Here is a 21,162-nt window from a genome sequence, read left to right as displayed (position 1 = left end):
CTGGAGAAGAGATCCCCTCTTTTACGAGGCCAGCGTGTCAATGGCACAATGCGCCTCCGTCGAGCCTCGTATGTTAAGATTATGTATATTCAGCTTCCAAGAGGCATGCACCATACATAGGGGTATCCGCCGTTTCCGAACCTGGAATCCGTCTGCAAGAACTTGAGGTTTAAAAGAAATGACGACTGCAGCTGTGAAATCTCTTCAAATCCCTTCGCGAAGGTCCGAAGCCGAAGCCGAATCCGAATCGAATGTTCTCCGTCAAAAAATTACCTCTCGAAGATTCCCTGCAGCAGTCCGCGTATACGAGATCTATATACATAAGCTGTCAAATGGATATTCACCACCTACAGCTTCCACTCAATGCAATCTCGTGTTCCCTCCGAATTTTGAAAGGAAATAAATTATTTTGTCAGACCATGTATATCCCTTCCGTACGACGTTCGATAAAAAAGCGAAGAGGATCAGCGATCAATGATCGTCAGGCACGGCAAGATTTGGTTCTGGCCTCTTAAACCCCACATTCCGATGTTGTGGTACTTGTTTTGCATGACGGCCGATCCGAATGCTCCTCGTGATGAGCTAGACAGTATTTTCTTACTATACTAACGATTAACAACTGCGGGCATAACTGCGGCCTTTTTATAACATCCACTCTACTCTTGGGCAAGCGTTTACCTAAATTTAGTGACAGTTCTAATGCACTATCCAGGAATTATACATGTAGTCGCCATCCCAAACCAATCAGAGAGAAGCTTGGCAAGCATAGTTTCTTCAGCCTCTTCAGCCTCTTTCGAGCACTATCCGTAAAAAGCAGAAGAAATTCAAGGAACAAGAATCAGATTACGTGGGGTTTCAAGCTTGAATTTGCAACCATTCCTATTGTGAAAGCTGTTTTCTATGGTCACGTGCTCAGCACTATGATGGTGTGAAGCAATACGAATAAAATGCATCTGCTCATGGTAATAAACCGGATATTTTGGCTATATCACGAGCACTTATAGCTAACATGGCACGGCGAGGACTTCTACAAGGCAGTTATCCCCATTTTGTCTTTTAGGTTTTATTCGTGAGAACTTGTTAAGTGTTTATATCAGCAAGTTCGGGCCCATATGAGTACCTCGGTAAGTACCTACGTACGACCGTCACTTTCTTTATTCCACCATTTATGATAAATTTGGCTATCCTTGGCCTTGAAGATATTACACCAGCATAATAAATGCTGCTAAGAGTTTTTAGTATCCTAATTCCAGGTAGAAGATCAAGGGCCACATTAAAGATAAATATCTACTTCATCGTGATGAAATGATTAGCTCTAAGGCTTTCGCGCCAATGCTTTAATCAACGATACAACACTATGTATAAACATAGTATTGAAATCACTTGATATTATCTTCGTCATATTCCAGGTGTGTGTGTATTGGCCTTTTTCAAGCTATTGGCGTAGTTCGACTCCTACATATTCATTTGACAATCGTATGTTTCGAGATTTAAATATCACGAGGTGGGCCCAGAATGTATAGAAACAACTTGGTTGTTCCTCAAGGAATTTTAAATATAGGCACCTATTGTGAATGCTGGTGACTACTTTACATATTGACAACATCCTTCCTTTTATATATCTTATACAAGACCTTAACTTTTACCTTGAAATATAATTAATTAGAAATGGCATAGCTTCCTATATATTACTACCTACATTGTTTTAAAACCCAGTAAATATAACTATACATACTGTAGTGACAATGCCGGTTTTGCTATTTAGGAATATGAAGATAATATTAGCTGCTTAAAAGTATGAAGTTGAGGCTTAAACATCAACCAGTAGTATGATAGTAATACTAATCGCATCATTTTAGCAGATCTTGACAAGCTATGAGTGTATACATTATAATGATTATGTTAGCTACCTGAACTTAGTTGACGAAGTTATGTCTGTATTATAACAACAAACCCCTTTTTTTTTTACACACCGAATTTTCTCTGAGTCAAAGGTACCTAAGGTAAAGATCCTACGTCGACCTTCAAGCCCTATACAGGACTACCTCAGCTTTCACATGTTAAAAAATTTATTCTATCAGTCGCTAGACTAGTTAAATACAGAGCGAAATACATGGGATACATACATTCCCTTATAAAGGTTCCCGTTTAGGGACTTTCCGTATATGAAGTTACGGGCTCAGATATTTCAAATTACGATAGTATCGAAACTAAAGCTTACTTCAATGACAGTCGGAGCTCGAGCCCCCTCAGCATTCAAAGTACTAATACTGAGACATCTTCTTCATTTGGCTTCTACGGGTCTGTGCTCAGTTTCGTAGCTACCTCTTAAGTAAAGCTCAACATTCCCAAGCCTTGCCTTCATGAACTCTCACGAACTTTCGTCATGTTAGATTTATCTCCTAGGTACGTAATGCAATGGCATCAGCGTGCTCCATCCAACGAGAAACGTGGCACACTATTAAGGGATACTAAATATTGACGTTTGCACTAGAGGCGCCCTAGGTCAATCACTTCTAGGGATGGCAATTTACCTAGCGCTTGTTCACGTTGGACAGACGCTATGTCCTTCTATGCACGGACAATAGGAGCTGTCATACGGCACATCTAAGTATTAGTGAAGAACTGGCATGTGTTCTTCCCTCATCCCGCAATATCTACCCGGGTGGACAGTGTTAGTCTTTAAACTAAGAACAACCAAACTACCTACCTAAGGTATCAAACTAACCTAAAATATCTTGGTTGAACTAACCAGCTTGTCTTTACCTATCAGGGATTGTGGTTGCACAGAGTAAGAGTCAAGGGCTTATCTTACAGTATATAAGTGTATTTTAGGGGTAGCCTTGTTGTTTCTTAGCATAGGCACTTCATATACAATTTGATATTCCACATTTGGTGAACTATTAAATGTATGGGAGGGGGTTTTATTATCCTATAGCGTAGCTAATTATATAATAGAAGGACCTGAACTTGGATATCCTAATTTTGATTTCGATTTCATTCCAAATACTAGTATAGAGTATCATGTAATAAACTGCCTTCTTTCTTCGGTGGTGAGCTATGAGGATTTCTCTTAAGCTAACGAAGTCCACGAGACTCTTTCTTGGCTTGATTTAACGACAGAGGTTATGGCATGACGGCCCTTTCAGAGGATGAAACGAAAATTAGAGGCTGCCGGAGCACAATACGGAATGAGCTAGGACCCGAATAAAGGATTAAATCCCATGGCATAATAATTCGCCAGAGCAGATATTCGAAGGAATCGCGGTTCTTAAGAAACCCACTAACCTAGTAAGCTTCGGGATGCATAATATAAACAACTCTTGGCCCTTATTATCAGCTGAACCTGCTCTATTCTGGATAGTCTACTTATTCCTTCAACTTGAATGGAGAATATATATGCGAGAAAATTTGGTTAGGTAGTATTGGAAATTCTTAGTATCTGGATCGTGAGCATAAGATATAGTGTAGGGGGTGCCCTCACTTACGACATATAGCAAATGAATGATGCCTTCACTGTGGGCTTGCTAGGAAAATACTTTTTAAGTATGGTGAGGTCTTTTTATGATTTGTTACGAGCAACAACCCCGGTATGTAAGCCCCCGAGATAATCATACCTACACCAATCATAAAAGCCAATAGGCGTAGTTACCATGAAATTCTCTAGTGCATATTTGTTCCTAAATCCTTTAAATCTCGCCGTCTCGATAAACGTATCCCGTGACTTTGGTAATATAATGTCGGCCTCATGCGACAGGAGTGTTTTTATAGCGGCGGAACTCCCAGAGTCAGCATATTCTCTAATATTATGCCCGGATCTGGAAGACCAAAGCTTTTTGAGTTTGTAGACAGCTTAGATAGTCCCGTCCAAGTTAAGTCACACGTCACACTATCAAACAATCCATATTACAACCAACAAAGCAACACTAGGCCACCTTCATCGTTAGCCTTCCCGGTGAGTAGGTACGTCCTGGATTGTGATCACCGTATCTAGCCGTGTTTTACTAAACTTGTATGTAGATTTGTCAAGATACGACCGCCAAGTAAAGGGCAAGCTTCATAAGCATTCTGGGCGCTGCAAAAGAAATGTTCTTTGAACGACCTAATCCTCCCTCCCACGACGGGTGGCGCTTAGATAAAAAGGCCCGGTGGCTTGGCAGTTCGGGACGATGAAAATGTTTGATCATGAGATGAGTGAACATTTGAACCTGGCGTCTTATGAGGTGAGATAGGTAGCTCGGCTTGGTGCCCGAAGGATGAGAGAAAACAAGAAACCAGCACGTTTTTGTCCCAAGCCCGTGGATCTTTGCGTAACAAAAGCTGGGGAAGGCTTGCTTCTACCCCCTTCCCTTGCTATCGTTATCTCTGCGTTGCTACAATGCTACGTCGCATCCACAATATCGTGGGCGTGATTTGTAGATTGCGCCATGGCCCATAGGTAGGTTCGCGTTATCGTCAACCACCTGCCTAAACCGGCCGAGTACAATGCTAACCAAGGCGATCCTACTGGATAACTGATTTTCCCAGCTAATTGGATTTCATTGCGAATCCGAAATCCGTTAGACGAGATCTATCATGTCGTCCTGGACGTGTTGGTATAGATCTTGCGAGTGTAGGATTATCTACCTACATACTAGGTTGATGATATTTGATATGGAGGCGGTCATGGACAACTAGATCTCCGGCCTCATGAGTGGCTGGTCTGGACTTGGTGGCGCCTAGGGTCCGGCGGAGGAGCTACCTGTTTGTGTATTTACCCAACTACCAAGGCGCTTGGCAGATTACCGTTGGTGTGGACTGGTCCGAGTATTGTATGATTATGTAGAGCCTAAGTCGTATCTCAACTGCTTGGGGGTTCGCGGATAACCTCATCTAGGAAGCTGGGATGGTAGAAAGAAGACTATCTTGTCGCTGATAAGCTAGGTATCATGATCTGGGCAAGTCTTGGTTCTTGGTGTTACGAGTGGCTGGCTTGCCCCGATGGCTTGCAACCTGCGTGGTAGCCATGTACTACTACTATATAGCTGGATATATTCCGTTATGCAGTGTCACATATGTGCCCTCCTGTCGATCCTTCTGTCTCTGCCAGTCCTCTCTCCATTCCCTTATCTTGGGTGCGAACCCCGAGCAGTATCTTCGCTTTCTTGCTTTGAAGTGTCTGCTCAACTAGAAAGCAGACTTCCACAATGGGTACGTTGTTGTCTATGTTCTCATAAATCCATAAGTCAATAAGTTAATATACTAACGCTCTTGTTCTAAGATACTGGTACTACCCTTCCAACCGTCGTCGCCCCCGTCAGCGCGGTGCGGGCGTCTGTCGACGAGAAAGTACTCGATGAGAAGCCCCAGGTTGGCACCAATACCTCAGAAAAATATATTACTGAAGATGGCCATGCGGTACTTCAAGGTCTCGTCATCCCAACCGAGGAGGAGAAATCTACGTTAAGGCGTGTTGCTGGCAAGATGCCGGCAACTTGTTATTATCTCTGCGCGGTCGAATTCGCCGAACGGGCTTCTTATTATGGATGCAACCAGGTCTACAAAAACTTCATCAGAGCCCCCTTACCTCCTGATGGCAACGGCAGTGGTGCTACAGCTCCCGGGTCTGAATATACTGCCGGAGCTCTTGGTAGGGGTTCGGTAGTAGCTACCGCTATGACTGAAGCATTCAAATTCTTAGCATATGCGCTGCCAATTTACTTCGGTTGGCTCGCCGACACTAAGTACGGTCGCTTCAAGATGATTTGCTGGGGTGTTGCTGTATGTGGTGTGGCTCATATTATCATGATCATTTCGGCACTTCCACCTGTGCTCCTCTCAGGCAACGCTATCGGCCCCTTTGCTCTATCTTTATGGTATGTATAATGATATTTGTGTCAAGTTATCCTCTACCTCCCTATTCATGTATTGCCGTATTGCCGTATGGGTACTTAAATGCTAACCTTTGTGCAGTATGTCTTGATGTCCCTGACTCTTATCGTTGCTGTCCGCGTTCTACGCTTCCTAGAAGCAGTGAAAAAGACAACATAAGATTACTTCTAAACTGCTAAACGGTATACTGACTTTTATTAGACATGCTCTCAATTGGTGCTGCTCAGTTTAAACCCAATATTTCTCCTACCGTGATTGACCAGAGCCCTCATAAAATTGCCCATGTCATCACTGAAAAGAACGGCGAGAAGGTTATCGTGGACCCTGAGGAATCAGTCAACAGCGTGATGCTGTGGTTCTACCTGCTCATTAATGTCGGCTCTTGTTTTGGCATTGCGACGACCTACTTGGCTAAGCTTGTTGGATACTGGTCGGCATACTTGATTCCCACGATTTTGTACCTGATGCTTCCACCACTACTATGGTACTTGAACCCGCGCCTTATAAAACAACCTCCGGGAGGTTCAGACTTGGGAAATGTGTTTAGGGTCCTCGGTGATATCTTTGCTCATGGTGGTTGGAAGCGTATTGGCCGTACAGGATTTTGGGAAGCCGGCAAGCCAAGTGTGCGCAAAGCCGCAGGCAGCACGAAAGTATACACATACGACGACCAATTCGTTAACGATGTTCGAAGGACCTTCCAAGCTTGTGGCATCTTCCTCTTTTCGCCTATCTGGCAAATCAACGACGGTGGTCTTGGTGCCGCTGCCAATGCCCTCACTGCTGGAATGGATACTAATGGTCTCCCTAACGATCTCTTGGACAATCTAAACGCTGTCTCTATTGTCCTAGGTATGCACTTACCCCCTTTTAGTTTAGGGAAATAAGATGGGCTAGTATCAAAGCTAACAAATATATAGCGGTACCTATCATGAACCATGTCGTCTACCCGCTTCTACGCAAACGCGGTATCAAATGGGGTCCCATTTCTCGGATGACCTTCGGGTTCGCGCTTGGCACAGTCGGCTCGATCGCCTATTCTATTCTTCAGTACTACGTGTATAAGACTTCACCCTGCGGCTGGAATGCTACGACATGTGCTGAGATCGTCCCTGTTGGCGAGGTTTCAGTTTCTACCGTCTCCTACGCCTGGTACGCGGTCCCTGTTATAATCACTGCTGTTTCGGAAATCTTCGTGAACGTCACTGCCTACGGTATCGCCTATTCGCGGGCTCCTAAGAACATGAAGGGTCTTGTTGCTTCGCTCAATCTTTTCATGACGGCCATCTCCGCCGCCATCGGCCTTGCCACCGCACCGGCCATCAGTGACCCCTATCTCATCTGGGCGTTTGCTGGGCCAACCATTGCCGGTGCTGTACTTACCGTTGTCTTTTGGTTTACCTTTAAGCATATCGATAAAGAGGAGTTTGTCCTCAATTCTGACCTTGCCGATTTAAAGAAGGACTCGGAACGCGAAAGCGACGAAGAGAAAGCTCCCCAGCCGAAGTCAATCGACGAGAAGAAATCTTAGAGCTTAGACTATGCGCCTAGAGATAGATCTGAGTCTTGTAGAATCTTGTATTCGGATATTTACCTCGAGATATTTAGACAAGGAAACGTAGTATAGTAAAATAATGAGATACCTAACGTAAATGAACCAGGAGTAGATCTCAACCCATTATTAGAACACAAATGCAGTCTTAATAGCATACCTATATGATATTTTACGCAAATGACTTCCTTGCTCAATATTGGCTTGGAATATACCTCGATAAGCACAGGTTCGTTAGCTATTGCTACCAATTGCTTCCAAGACTAGAACCTAGCCGAGTTAACTAAGTACATCGTAATTCTGACTATCTTATTGGTGTAATACAAGGGTTATTAGGCCGAAAAGAAAGGGGAGGCGGGGGAGGAACGCGACAGAGCCTCATGTGCCCAAGCCAAGAGCAAATATTTATGAAATTTTCAAAAATATCCTTGTAATTTATTACCTATTCCTTAAACAGAAAGTGAGATCCGTGCCCACCCATGGAAATATTATTCAATAACCCGCTTGCCGCTGCGCTTCTTTGCTGGCATCACTCCATGCCTAACCGACAGAATACGTTTTGAGCCGGAGCTGAGATGCGGCTGTACAAGGATTTGCTGGGGTCGGGATAAGATACCTGGATGAGAATGTTGAAGTAGGAAGCTATTTTCGAAAATAAAGTCTAGATTTCTTCATCACTTCCACCCAGTCTGCCTAAGCCAGCCATGAGATTGTCGCCCGCATAAATACCCCAATCCGCACGGAATTTATCCCAATCGTTGATCGGTCGCGGTCTCTTTGGATCGAGAAACGGGCTTCCTTATTGCTGTTCTCCCAATATGAGATTTTTAAAACCTACGTTGAGTTGGAGGTCCGGCGCCTGGCAGCCAGTATCTCTGAAAACATTGGCTGAAAACAATATTTGGCATGCTGTCACACATGGTAAGGACGGTGAAGTTGAAGAAACTCTAAAGCAATGGGCCATCTTAGACGAAGATGACAAGGCCTCGCTAGTGAACACTTTCAGGAATCTCGAAGAGGAAGATATCGAAAATATTCAGCCTCGAACTCGGGATATGATGAACGATATCAAAATAGGGGCTGGGTATTCTCTTCTATCTATCGCCATCTATCGGAATTTGCTTAGAGACGTCAAGTTCCTGGTCCAGCAGCCCGCCATCTCCTTACATACACCAAGCGGCAGTGAACGCCTTACACCGCTTCACATAGCTATCATCAGAGAACATTCCGATTTAGTTTTCGAAATTCTTCATAATCGCTCAACAGCGCCGTCACAGCTAGTTAATACCCGTGACTACGATGGAAGAACATCACTACACCACGCAGTAATGAAGTATGGCTGGAACGAAGAAGAGCCTACAAGGAACAAAAGCCACAAAGTTGTCTTACGACTTCTTAAACATGGAGCAAATGTCGACGCACAGAATCGTAGTTTCCACACACCTCTTCATCTGCTTATCATCCATGGTCCTGATCGAGAGGCAATGTCATTTGCTCAACTCCTTCTAGAAAATGGGGCTGAAGTAAATACAAAAGATGAGTACGGTGAGATAATTAACACTTAATACCGTGTCATTCTGGAAACTGAACGAAATCTTTAGGTGATTCGCCCTTACATAGTGCGTGTAGACGCGGGCATCGTGGGCTCATCCGACTACTGATCGATTGGGGTGCAGATATGGATTGTCGTAACTTGGACTGGACAACACCCCAAGATCTATTCTTGAGTAGAGATGACGTATCCAAAGATGATAGAACTTTTGCTCTGGATGTATTTTCCAAGCTAAAGAAGCCAACCATGACACGCGAGAGAGTTGGGAATATACCGCGGGGTCCTACAGAGTACCTTGATGAGATGAGAAACATTTGTGCCGAATTCCCTGTCTACTTCCGGTATCAATGGCCTGGGCTAGACCCTAAGCCAGACGGAAACACCTCTATGTCATGGATTCGAAGTGACATGAAAGTTTCTCATGTCCTTTATCCAAACCACGAAGAGGACGAGGAGACACTTGAACCCGTAGATGGTGGGGAGGGTTTCCTTGTCAACTGCGAGAGAAGATTCAAATCGAAAGCTTGGATGTGTTGGGAGGAAGAGTATGGGAATGACTTAGGTGATAGACATAGAGCTACTGGGCAAGAAAATGGAAAAGACGAAATTAGGAGTGTAGAAACACAGGACCAAGGACTCGAAGATAAGAGGAAACAAGTCGAGGACGACGTGGGGAAGAATTCTTGGAGATGGATCAACTTCCCATCTAACAATGTGAGCAAAAACACCCCTACAAGCGTCAGTGGATATCGTACTAACATACGTATAGATGACATGGATCAAGGTAGAAAAGAATCTTCCCGTAATGTATGTCAACCGCCTGTTTGGTTGGCTAACACTTGCCAGGACTTCATTATACACAACGCCAGATACAATGAGAACAAACAACTGGATGGAAGAACATGGCGGTTTTTCGAAGAGAATATCCGCATCCATGAGACAGACAGCTTATACTCACGTGTTAGGATCCCCCATGCAAAGGGAAGTTCATTCAAATAGCCGATACATTGCCCAGCATGGCATGATAACACACCATCATCTATTGAGAAGCCCAATAGTAGTACCTATTCTAACGTATTGTTTAGGCTAGCAACAGCCGGGATAGGAACGATAAGACGCTCCAGAGGAAGAAGGACAGCCCAAAGACAAGTAATTAACAGCAAAATACACTCGATAAAAAAAAAACTCAGCACTAACACTAGTTTTAGAGATAGCAGATACTTCCATTTCCAGTATTACTACCACTGCGAAAGCGCAGGATGAAAAGGAGGTAGAGCCCAGTGCAGTTCAGTCATGGAAAAACACAGATGCTTTTATGCCCGGCAAGATGTTTTCTTTGGTGGTAAGTCACATATAACTTATGCGAAACTCTCTCGGCACAGAGTAGCTTACATGAAATACCACAGGTGCCTTTTTTAGATATTGAGACAGAAGATCAAGTCCAATCAGGCTTCGACGGCCTTGAAACACAATGTCAAAGAGTCAAGAAACTTAACGAGGTGTACTCTCCTTTTACAGGTATGCACGGTGTCCAGCACTCTCAAACGTTGGATCAGATTTACTACAATACCGAAAGTGATGCCACAAAGTTGCATACGGAGAAGGAACAAGTGATATACAGGTGGTCTAAGAAGAGAAACACAGAAAGGAAACAGTTTCAAGAGCTTCAAGAGCACCGATCGCAGCAGCTTAATCAAGCGCCAACTGAAGAGCACAATAGTGCTTCCTCTTCACCAGGAGAATCAAGCAGTATCAACCAACCTACACCTCAAAAGAAGTTGTCATTGTTATTTCATAAGCTATGGCGGGAGTTAAGGGGCCAACAAGAGCAGCCCAGCCAAGCGCGAACTAAAGGGAACAATAATGCTTCTATTTCTCCAGGAGAACCAAGCAGTAGTAACCAGCCTATGCTTAGAAAGAAGTTATCGGAATTATACAAGTTGTGGCAGAAGTTGCGGGGGCAACAAGAGCAACCTCCGCAGCTAAATTCGTCAAAGGTAATAGATACACAACGACTAGATACAGATCCCATAAGGCCAAGGAGGCATGGCGGTAGAAACGCTAAAAATGCCAACGCCAAGCGTATCCGCGAGGATCCTTCGCCGAAGTGGTTGATGTCCCGGCAGTTGTGGTTATGGAAACTTGATGATAGTAAGTAACTAAAGGAAATATGCCTTTATATAGACATTCGTATGGGCTGACTCCTATGCTTAATCCAAAGATACCATTATCACGGCGATACCGTCTCGAGCAAACGGAATGACGGCCGACACCCTTCTCGAGACAATACGCCAGGGTAACCTAGATATCCTCACGACACCGAATGACCTCATTAAGCGCATCCTATATGAAACGGTATCATTCCTTGACGAATTCAAGTGGGCGGGACTTGGTAACCATATCCTAGATATTTTCGAAGGCGAGATTGCGACTGAGGTAAATCTTTACCCTAATTCCCCAGCAAAACAGAGTCATGTACACTAACCAACTTTGCAGACGGACCGAGAAGCCGGATTCTTTAAGAACTTCAGCAGTGGCAATTGGAGTCCAAATAACGTCAACGGGTTTATACAAGAAGCTGCTCACTGTACCTATCGCGTTAGGGACATCCGAGACGAGCTTCACCTGCTACGGCAAGTCTTCGAGACACAAGCCAAGGTAGTTGCGGATTTCGCGGCAATATTTTGGCCTAGTAGTACCCCTGGAAGTCAAAAACAGGGGCATATTGCTTCGAAAGATTTGCGGGAGAGCTTTATTCGCGATTGTGGTCTCCAGTCGCTCATCCAACGGGTTAGGCGAATGGAAAGCGATGCGTCAACCACACTTGAGGGGGTAAGTGTACGAGCGGGAAACCTAAGTTCTTCCTACATTGTTTTCTTTTCCTTCTATCTAAATAGTGTTCTTCACGGGTGTACTAACTACGAGATTTACCTAGTTGAGTACCATCATCCAAGCAATGCAGGCCCAGGCATCTCTCAAGGAAGCTGAACAATCGCGGTTCTTGAATCTCATGATTCTACCTTTCACAATTATAACGGTCATATTTGTGAGCTTGAATCTTCTAATGTGGCTATACAACGACGTTGCTAATATGTATATTGGGCAAACAGACCCCGCTCTCTTTCCTCACGAGCCTCTTCGCAGTGAATACTTTGGGTTTCCCGCACAATGACGACGGCGAACTACGATTGCCGGCCTCGTGGTTTTCTTGGAGAATGGGTACGTCGCCATCAAGTGCTGATATGATATCCCGTCATTCTAACCACGTCTTAGTCGTCGGCGAGGTTTCTTCTCTGCTTCCCCTTGGGCTGTTGGTCCTCTTGATATACTTTTGGTATGGAAATGAGAGTGGTGAGTCTTACGTCCTACGCGGAGACAGCCTGTCATTTTTCAAGAGCTAAATGTAAATAGATAACGTTTCCTCCCAAAATACGGCACGGAAACGTTCAAGCCTACGCAAAGTAGTAAATCGGGAACAGCGGAGATATGCTGATGTTTAATGGGGACACCAGACCCTATGATTGCAACCCCTGAGACCCAGATGGTCGCTCAACTATTTACTAGTAGTACATACCATAATGTTGGCTTTATAAACTACTCCATATAGACTTTTGGCTATACAATTTAGAATATGCTAGCTTATAGCTTTAATTAATATAGCGGTCGTGTATCGCTCTACTAGCTCCCACGAAAGGGGTGATGGTATATGTTAAAGGGGCAGGCTGGAAATATATTTCTTGTAACTTACCTAGACTACGGAATATATTAATCGGCACTTTATTGAGAAGAAATACGAGGAAATATAACAACTCCCGAAGGACGCAATATAGTTACCGAGTGATCACGTGGAGCAGGCATTGAAACCAGCAGCTTTCCTAAAACAAGCGTGAGCCATATAATCGGGATATCTCTTCATATGGATATGGGTTACGGTGGTATTGGCGGGCGCTAATCCCTGGCTGGTTTTGGGTGACCTCATTGGTACTAAAAGCGACCGGATGACGACCTTATCGACCTTGTTTTTAGCCATGATAGGTGAGTTGGTTCCCAAAATCGGTTTCAAGCACACGATGGATGGTAGCGACTAGGCCAATCAATTGTATGCTGCATGGTGACGATTCAAGTTATAACGATCGTTGTAAGTGTGATGCTGCAATTGCCGCCTAGGGGGCGATGCGCCGCTGAGTGTCATAAGTCGGATGCTTTCTCATTGTCAAATTCTAATAGGCGTATACACCTAATTCTAGGCCACTTGACCCTTTGCTTATTACAATATTCCATGTCTATCAGCGTATTAATCAACCTCGGCGGTTATCTGCTTTAGCTTGTCTCGTTGCTCGTTGCTCGTTGACATCACTTGGTCGCATTCTCTTAGCGCGGAGACGCGATGCAACTCTCCTTACGGTATGCAGGGTTAGGAAACCTGAAAGTGTTCAAGATCGGCGTCGGTCGAGATCTCATTCGAACCTGGAACTCAGATCGAGCGTTAGCACAAAAACCCATTCGCTTTAATTATTCTGCATAGGTACCTAAGTGCTAGGTAGAGGTAGCCAAGACCTTTCCGGCTGCCTCGGAAACCGAGCTAACATCTCTATCAAACATGTTGTAAGTATCGTAAATATGTGTCGGTTTCTTTTTTCGCATTTGTCTTTTATACACAGCCTAAAATAAGGTATGTTTTATAAGTGAGCGCATATATTTTATATTTACCGACCTACTACGTACTTTATCTAGGTATTCGACGCGACATTTTAAATAGTTGCACTACACATAGCATATAAGAAAGTAGTGTAAGAACGGAATCTTGCAGCTGGATACGAAGTACGGAATCTGACCTTAAATCCAACGTGGAGTTCCAGGTAACTTGTGAAAGTGCGGTGCTACATAAATGGTAACACTAGTAGGTCTCGGTAGCAGCCATGCTCCGATCCGACACTCAGCTTTTGTTGTCCCTCTGGATACAAGCTACCTAGCTGAGCCCCGAAGTGATGCGTATTTAGTTCAAGATGCTTAATTGGGTACCATACACCTTTGGCGCTCTTGGTAGGGGCAGGTAGTACACAATAGCTGTTCCAGGCCTTCGAAATTCACCTAATTCCCACTGTTTCGTTTATTTTTTACTAAAAAGCACTAACAAGCACTGACCACACAGCATGTACTCTAACGTCGCACATAACCTATGCACATGCAGACATGTAGTACGTAAGTTTGCTGGTCCCTGCAAAATGCACTATGTACGGGCTGTCGTCCAGGCGATCAACACTTGAGATCGGACGGCGGAAAGTCCTTCCCAACAGCCTATTCGACTAACTTCGAAGTTGTTTTGCTCTTGTTTTTATATTGTTTTTACATTGTGCTTCCAACCTCTCCCTTTTCCATGTTAGGTGTCCAGCATAGAATGCTTCAAAGCCGCTTTTCGATCTTACTTAGCGATTGCGACCCGAGAGTACCAAGCTTCCTTGTTCCTTGTTAACCGTTGTTTCATGAACCAGCCCGGTTCAACATCGCCTACGACCGCCTACGACCGCCTACGTCCTAGTCACTTCTACTCCCACTACAAGTCGTCTAATATCGGAAACCCCTACGAATTCGCAACGTATCCGTTTCGTTACGCAACTAAACTCATAACTCCTATTCTACTACTACGAAAGACTCGTATATTGCCAATTTCCTTCCGACGAACTGATCATTTAACCTTTCCTGCGCTCCATATCCTTAATACGATTAACCTTCCGCTGTCGCTTGAACCCTAGCTCAAGGTTCACCTATTTAGAGTTGGACCATCCCGTCGACCTTCAACTGTGTTTGTAACTCAAGTCTTGCCTTGGGAACGATATGGCGACCTAAGTAAATTTGAATTACTTTCACGAGAACAACAGAATTCCTGCGCTGTCTATCTACCTTTTCATGTTTAGAGGATTCGAACTGCGCGATCTGCACAACCCATCTATATACGATTGTCCTACGCTTTGCGAAAGCTAGAGTTTCCCCCACAATAAACGAACGATTCAGTAATTCGTGAAATCCATATATATATTCCCAGGCGGCCTTTTTTCGCCGTTCCCGCGGCTCTGATATGGACCAGACGGGGCAGCTCCTCGTCGCGGCCAACCACATATACGCCAGAGCGAACGAGACGAGCACCGACCCCGCGACACAAACCCGACCACCCGCCTATAAGGCTATCGGTATATCATTGGCGATTGCATCTGGTTGCTTCATCGGAGTATCATTTGTGTTAAAGAAAGTTGGATTGCTCAAAGCAAACGAAAAATACAATGAGGTCGCTGGCGAGGGTTATGGCTACCTTAAGAACGCCTTCTGGTGGGGTGGAATGACTTTAATGATTATCGGCGAGCTATGCAACTTCGCTGCCTACGCCTTCACGGACGCCATCTTGGTAACGTCCCTGGGAGCTTTATCCGTCGTTATCACAGCTGTTCTCTCAGCCATATTCCTAAAAGAGAGATTGAGCATGGTCGGCAAGGTTGCATGCTTTCTCTGCATAGTTGGATCCGTGATTATCGTCTTAAATGCCCCCGAGGAATCTTCTGTAGCGACTATCCAGGAGTTACAGAAATTCGTCGTTACGCCGGGTTTTCTAAGTTACATCGGTGTTATTATAGTCGGTTCTGCTTTCGTTGCGCTCTGGGTTGCGCCGCGATACGGCAAGAAAAATATGTTTCCGTATATCTCGGTCTGTAGTTGGATCGGAGGGTTGAGTGTCGTCGCTACCCAGGGTCTTGGTGCTGCTATTGTTGCGCAGGCCGGCGGCACTCCCCAGTTTAACCAGTGGTTTCTATACATTGTTCTAGTCTTCGTGATAGCGACACTACTGACGGAGATTATTTATTTAAATGTGAGTTTGCTGCAATTACATGGTAAATATATTCTGACTTTTTCTATAGAAAGCACTCAATTTATTTAATGCAGCTATGGTTACTCCGACTTATTATGTCTATTTCACAAGTACGACTATGATTACTTCGGCGGTCCTCTTCCAAGGGTTCAAGGGTACCGCGATGCAAATTGTTACGGTGGTCATGGGATTTCTTACTATTTGCGCTGGTGTTGTTCTGCTGCAATTGTCAAAGTCCGCCAAAGATGTGCCAGATGCTGCCGTTTTCGCTGGGGACTTGGACCAAATCCACACGATTGCCGAGCAAGAGCAGCCCGAAACCGAACCCAAAGCTGACGCCATTCGTGGAACCGCCGCCATTGTACGGCGTATTTCTCTTGCTCGACAGAAGATGGAGGAAGAGGAATTCCGGCGACTTCGCGAAGAAAAGGAATTAGAACGTCTCGCGCCAGTCAGCGAAGATGGCCAACAATTATACGAGTGGGATGGATTAAGACGGAGAAGGACTGGACTTGGAAGTTATAGGAGTCGTGCGACAACATCACCAAGTATCGTCAACACGCCAGCCCATCCGCCTTTGGGCAGATCAAGATTTTTTACCGAGGAAGAGTTAGCCGAAGAGCGTAGTCGTCAGATGTCACCGGGTATGCTATCAAGCATAGCCGGTACTATCCGAAGTCGGGCGAGGAGCGTTTTGCTACCAGGACATCCCGACTTTTCCCAGGACGCTCACGATCCTAGAATCCAAAGTCCGATGCACCCGGTACAGTTGACTGATATCGCTGTTCCGGGTCAGAAATACGCAAACGAAGCTAGTCCATATAGCACTAGCCACGGCCATATTTACGGTCTCCCGAATAGCCTGCGCAGGACCGAATACGAAGGTGCTGCTAGTATAGCATCTGGCAGCACTGGGCGTCATATCCAGTTTACGGAAACGCCGAAGCCAAATGTCAGCGTATCTTCTCTGGCACCGCCGACACCGCCGCCTCACGGGGAGGTCCCTGTAGCACGTCGGCAGTTCTCGTTCCAAAATGTATTCCGTCGGCATCAAGCTGACAGTATACAGGAGCAAGCGCTGCCGTCGCCGAGGAACTCGTCGTCGCGCCACGGGATAGGATCGCGGGGTTTCTCAGAACGACAGGTAAAGGCGAAGGATGCAAGTGAGGAAGAAATATTAGGCCTCGTTAAGGGTGATTCACACACGATGCCCACGATACCTCGGTATGACGGGGATGATTACGACGATGAGGAAGAAAGTGAAGACGATTCATATTCGGACGATAAGAGAGCGGAGCGATATGGTAGGGGCATAACCAACAGTCCGCCGAGGAGGGGAAGCGACGATAAAGAAATCGAGGACGAAGATTACGAGACGAAGAGGTGGAATAGGGTTCGTAGCGATAGCGAAGATACGGCATACCGCAATTCACCACCTCGACCACCAGGGCATAATCCACCTCGGGGTAGAGATGGTGCCTTCATCTAAGGCCATGGCAAAAGATCATGAGATATGAGTGATGCTGCATCTATTCATTTTGTTTACTAGGTGGTTACACTTGCATACTTTGTTGGCGGTCTGGCTGGATAGAGGATGCTTGAATCGTCATGTTTAGAACTGCGCTTATTAGGAAATAAATACAAGGGCGCGGGACAGTACGTTGCATAGGATTACGGTTGGAGATAGATATGTGTTTGCATCAATAGCAGGAGTTGGATATATGTAAGAAAACGACTGTATTATAGTTAGGTATAGATGGCATCAGCCGGTAGGAAAACTATTGGAGACGTGTACATGTCTACACGTGCGAGCGGCTTTTATGGCAAGCCGATAACTACTGAAATCCTTTTTGCCCTCTGTTTTATTCTGTAACAGTGCTCAGCCCCCGGCCAAAAGCCGAAATGTGTATTTCCATCATAGCTTAGTAGTGGTTGATACCGTGCTACAGAATTACGAAAGACTATTAAAATCTTAATGTAGAATAAAGCAGGACTATCTGCCTAACCTAGTTGACGATAGCGTTGATGATGTATGAAAATTCTAAAATTAAACAAAGATCAGAATGGTGCCATCATTTCTACGCTGTAGCGTTCGGATAGCATTGACGAAACCTTCTGTACTTCCGCGCTAATAAGCGCTAAATCAAGTAGAGCAGGTGCATATGTCTGATATGTCAGAGGTAAGTATAGTTTGTGATTACATAATAACCCCACATCAACTCAGGAACCTTACATTAATAGGTGCAGGCAAGGTTACATTGAATTAACTTTGATCCTATTAAGCGCAATCAATGCGCCAACAATTTCTATCCTGGTTCTAGAAGCTTAACGCGTTTTATTGGATTCTTCCTACAACGTAAACTTGCGAACAATCTTCCTAGGTAAACATTTAGTGTCACGCACCTAAACATTTTCTCCATCAATATGTAGTACCTTACTTTTTGTTATCATTCTTTAACAGCACATAGAATGGACCCCTCCACTTCATTTGGTCCTTGTAGGATTTGTTACGGGTCTTTTCGTGTGCTTGGCATTTCAGGGGCTACTTAATCCTTGGCCAATTCGGGCCCATCACAGCCCTCATCTCTTCAGATGAGCCACTCCTAAGTAAATGAATAATACAGTTGCCTAGATGCCTAGATGCCTAGACCCCATCTCGCCCTGTTGGTCATGGCGGATCTTTATCTTTCGGCTCGCTGCACCGTGCCATCCAACTGGTACCTCTAGGCCAGGTCACTTTAATTTGCATATATTACCCGCTTAGCGCCATCCGACTCTCATAAAAATTAAGCATCGTCTCTCGCAGTCTCCGCCGTATCTCCCTTGGCAATGCCATTGTCGCATACTTCCCGCCCTCAGTAGGGCTTTTGATATATCATCTATGAGAGGATCACCGGTTGCAAGGCCGTTAACGCGTCCCGATTCGGCATGGGACGAAGGACGCATGGATTTCCGTCGCGCTCGATCTAAGCTCGCCGCGATGATGGTGGTAGACCGCGACTGGCTGTTGCACTACCTACATCATCGCCTAGTAAGGCGATTAATCGTTATAGGCATAATTGCTATCGGCCTCTTCATGGTCATCTTTGAGGCGACCCATCACGAACTATATCGATCAGCACCCTTTCAACGCATAGGCGGCCTTCTGGCGTCTGACAAGCCCGACGACTTAGCTGGAAAATGTACCACTTGGCCTGTGGATGCGAAGGGCCAATACACGCCGATTCCGCAAAATAGCACAGCAGGGCTGAAGAGCCATGGCCCCAAAGGTGGGTGGAAGAAGCCCGAGGGTATTAAAATCGTCGCGCTGGTCTTCTACGGCCGCAAGAGAACTGTCGACTTCTTAGACTGTTATCTACAACAAAACCTCGCCGCAAATGGAGGTTACCTTGACGAAATCCGGTTCATGGTACATACGAACAACGAAGACGATCTCGAATACTTAAGCGGCCTTGTTTCGCAAAGGAAAGAGCACTATCACATCGTAGAAGCTGGTACTTGCGAAGGATCAAGTTATGGATGTATATGGGACTCGGTCGTGGAGAACGATACTATCTACGTGAAGATCGACGATGATATTGTAGGTTGTTCCTGTGGCTGCCAATAACCATGAAATGAGGTTTTCTAACCCGTTCTATTCCAGATTTTCATCCACCCGGATGCTATTCCTCAGTTGGTTCATACCCGGATCGCAATCCCTCACCCTTTTGCCATTTCTGCGAATTTAGTCAACAGCCCTCTTACAGGCTATGAGCACTTCCATGTCGGTGCTATCCATGCCTTCCGGCCTGACCCGAGTGAAACGCCGTCATATACTGCCACCGAGTCATGGCGACCATCCGAAAAGAGCCGCTTTCCAGCTTCAAGCCTACCAGAGCTAAAGATCAGCAACCTCAAGAGCATAGCGATGGATGATGAGATTTACCCCAAACCTCCGTATAACGGTCACCCATTCCTTTTATTACCGGACGCCCCCTTTGATCTAATGAAGACTCCGATGGGTCTTAATTATCTACGTGGAGGCGATAAGGGCGTCGAGTCCATGTACGAGGCGGCGTGGAAATCCTGGGCTATTGCGAGTCAGCAGCAATACTCGTTATTGAAGAACTTGGAAGATAATGCCATCTCACGTTACTTCTTCGGATCGCCGATGGAGTTCCCTAACATTACGAATTCATCCGCACCGGTACTGAAGTACCAGGCACAAAATAAGGGAAGCCCTGGAGCAGAACAGCTGTACAATACTCAATACAAGCGCTACAACCTCAACTTCGTCGCCTTATGGGGCCACGACATCAAGAAGTCGCTTCCAATCGCCGGAGACGACGAGCAAGACATCACGGTCACGATCCCGAAGCGAACGCGCCGGCCGTTTATCATCGATACACGTGCCGTAGTCGGGCACCTAAGTTTTTACCCGCAGCACGACGGAGTAAAAACTACCGATCTGCTAGATCGCTGGCGAAGCTTTGCCAACGAGATGATATGTACACCACATAATCAAAAGAAACCGTTCGACATTCGGTGTCCGGGGTTTGAGGACCATAAATAGAAGATGTACAATAGGAAACGTGCAATGATGAAACTTTTCTAATTCATGGCGTATGATTTGTTTATCACCGAGGAGTTCCCGCTTTGTTTTGTGCGATTTGAGCTATGATTTTTCTATTATTCCCCCCCTTATGCGGGTTGTGTGTCTATTGAGATATTGCTTTTAGTAGCCAAGCAGTGGCATCGATGGCTAGAGGGTTCACGAACGACTTTTAGGTGTAGGATTAGATATCGTGCAAAGGGCTCGAGGTTAATGAATGCGAACGATTGTAATATTGTCCTTGGAAGCAAATAATCAGCAGTCACTTTTTCATCATTGCGTATAACTACCCCTATTCGGTCCTAGGCCCGAACTAAGCCGAGGCCATAATCACTAATAGTTCGTCAATTGTAAGGGTTTGCCTTCTAAGATTTATGCGAGAAAGAAGCGTGTCAAAGGGTACCTTATTCATCTTGTCTTACTTCTTAGTTGCCTTTGATGAGGTGTGCTATATATGAAGCTTCCATTATCCAAGGACACATGGGATATACATATGGATGTCTCTCCTAGGGACTGCTTTGTTGCTATACTTATAACGACCACGTGGTTGTAAGCGCACTTTCTCTTTTACCACTGCTTAAGTTCTTTGTTCTTAGGGGTAGGGTGTAGAATAGTGTTAGGCCTCTACAAAGAGAAATCGCCTCGATCGTCGTACGGACCGTAGAGGCGTGGACGCTTAATCTAGGTATCTAGTAAGGTGTTGCTTATTGTTAATGGGAGCAATGAAGAGATAGCCG

General features: G+C 45.2%; 4 protein-coding genes across 4 annotated transcripts; all 4 read left to right on the top strand.

Moving 5' to 3' along the window:
- The first annotated feature begins 5,012 nt into the window (after nucleotides 1-5,012).
- F4817DRAFT_336266 (uncharacterized protein) lies at nucleotides 5,013-7,653 on the top strand. The gene is made up of 4 exons (XM_049303123.1): nucleotides 5,013-5,190; nucleotides 5,261-5,854; nucleotides 6,073-6,723; nucleotides 6,792-7,653. The coding sequence occupies exons 1-4, from the start codon at nucleotides 5,187-5,189 to the stop codon at nucleotides 7,400-7,402; spliced, it is 1,860 nt and encodes a 619-aa protein (XP_049159636.1). The 5' UTR covers nucleotides 5,013-5,186; the 3' UTR covers nucleotides 7,403-7,653.
- A 160-nt stretch (nucleotides 7,654-7,813) lies between these two features.
- F4817DRAFT_336264 (uncharacterized protein) lies at nucleotides 7,814-12,761 on the top strand. Its single transcript, XM_049303122.1, has 13 exons — nucleotides 7,814-8,968; nucleotides 9,025-9,689; nucleotides 9,745-9,759; nucleotides 9,822-9,954; nucleotides 10,059-10,124; nucleotides 10,184-10,317; nucleotides 10,382-11,126; nucleotides 11,197-11,411; nucleotides 11,472-11,807; nucleotides 11,911-12,021; nucleotides 12,086-12,194; nucleotides 12,249-12,326; nucleotides 12,387-12,761. Exons 1-13 carry the CDS (start codon nucleotides 8,242-8,244, stop codon nucleotides 12,473-12,475), a joined length of 3,423 nt encoding a protein of 1,140 aa, XP_049159635.1. The 5' UTR covers nucleotides 7,814-8,241; the 3' UTR covers nucleotides 12,476-12,761.
- A 2,290-nt stretch (nucleotides 12,762-15,051) lies between these two features.
- F4817DRAFT_315439 (DUF803-domain-containing protein) lies at nucleotides 15,052-17,323 on the top strand (the record flags this gene model as incomplete). The annotated part of the gene is made up of 2 exons (XM_049300540.1): nucleotides 15,052-15,834; nucleotides 15,884-17,323. 2 exons carry the CDS (start codon nucleotides 15,052-15,054, stop codon nucleotides 17,321-17,323), a joined length of 2,223 nt encoding a protein of 740 aa, XP_049159634.1.
- Nucleotides 17,324-18,817: 1,494 nt separating this feature from the next.
- Nucleotides 18,818-20,386, top strand: F4817DRAFT_358428 (uncharacterized protein; the record flags this gene model as incomplete). The annotated part of the gene is made up of 2 exons (XM_049306027.1): nucleotides 18,818-19,414; nucleotides 19,478-20,386. 2 exons carry the CDS (start codon nucleotides 18,818-18,820, stop codon nucleotides 20,384-20,386), a joined length of 1,506 nt encoding a protein of 501 aa, XP_049159633.1.
- Between the last annotated feature and the right edge of the window lie 776 nt (nucleotides 20,387-21,162).

Source organism: Daldinia loculata (assembly GCF_022478755.1).
Source record: "Daldinia loculata strain CBS 113971 unplaced genomic scaffold F4817scaffold_21, whole genome shotgun sequence".
Taxonomy (NCBI): domain Eukaryota; kingdom Fungi; phylum Ascomycota; class Sordariomycetes; order Xylariales; family Hypoxylaceae; genus Daldinia; species Daldinia loculata.
Note: the sequence above shows the minus strand (reverse complement) of the source record. Positions and strands in the feature narration are given on the sequence as shown.

Excerpts from the sequence above, each read along its gene's own strand:
- F4817DRAFT_336266 (XM_049303123.1), top strand. Across the intron at positions 5,855-6,072 it reads CCCCTTTGCTCTATCTTTAT|ACATGCTCTCAATTGGTGCT; the intron begins GGTATGTATAAT and ends GACTTTTATTAG. Across the intron at positions 6,724-6,791 it reads CGCTGTCTCTATTGTCCTAG|CGGTACCTATCATGAACCAT; the intron begins GTATGCACTTAC and ends ACAAATATATAG.
- F4817DRAFT_336264 (XM_049303122.1), top strand. The coding sequence starts at position 8,242 with ATGAGATTTTTAAAACCTACGTTGAGTTGGAGGTCCGGCGCCTGGCAG. Across the intron at positions 10,318-10,381 it reads GCAAGATGTTTTCTTTGGTG|GTGCCTTTTTTAGATATTGA; the intron begins GTAAGTCACATA and ends GAAATACCACAG. Across the intron at positions 12,022-12,085 it reads CAATTATAACGGTCATATTT|ACCCCGCTCTCTTTCCTCAC; the intron begins GTGAGCTTGAAT and ends TTGGGCAAACAG.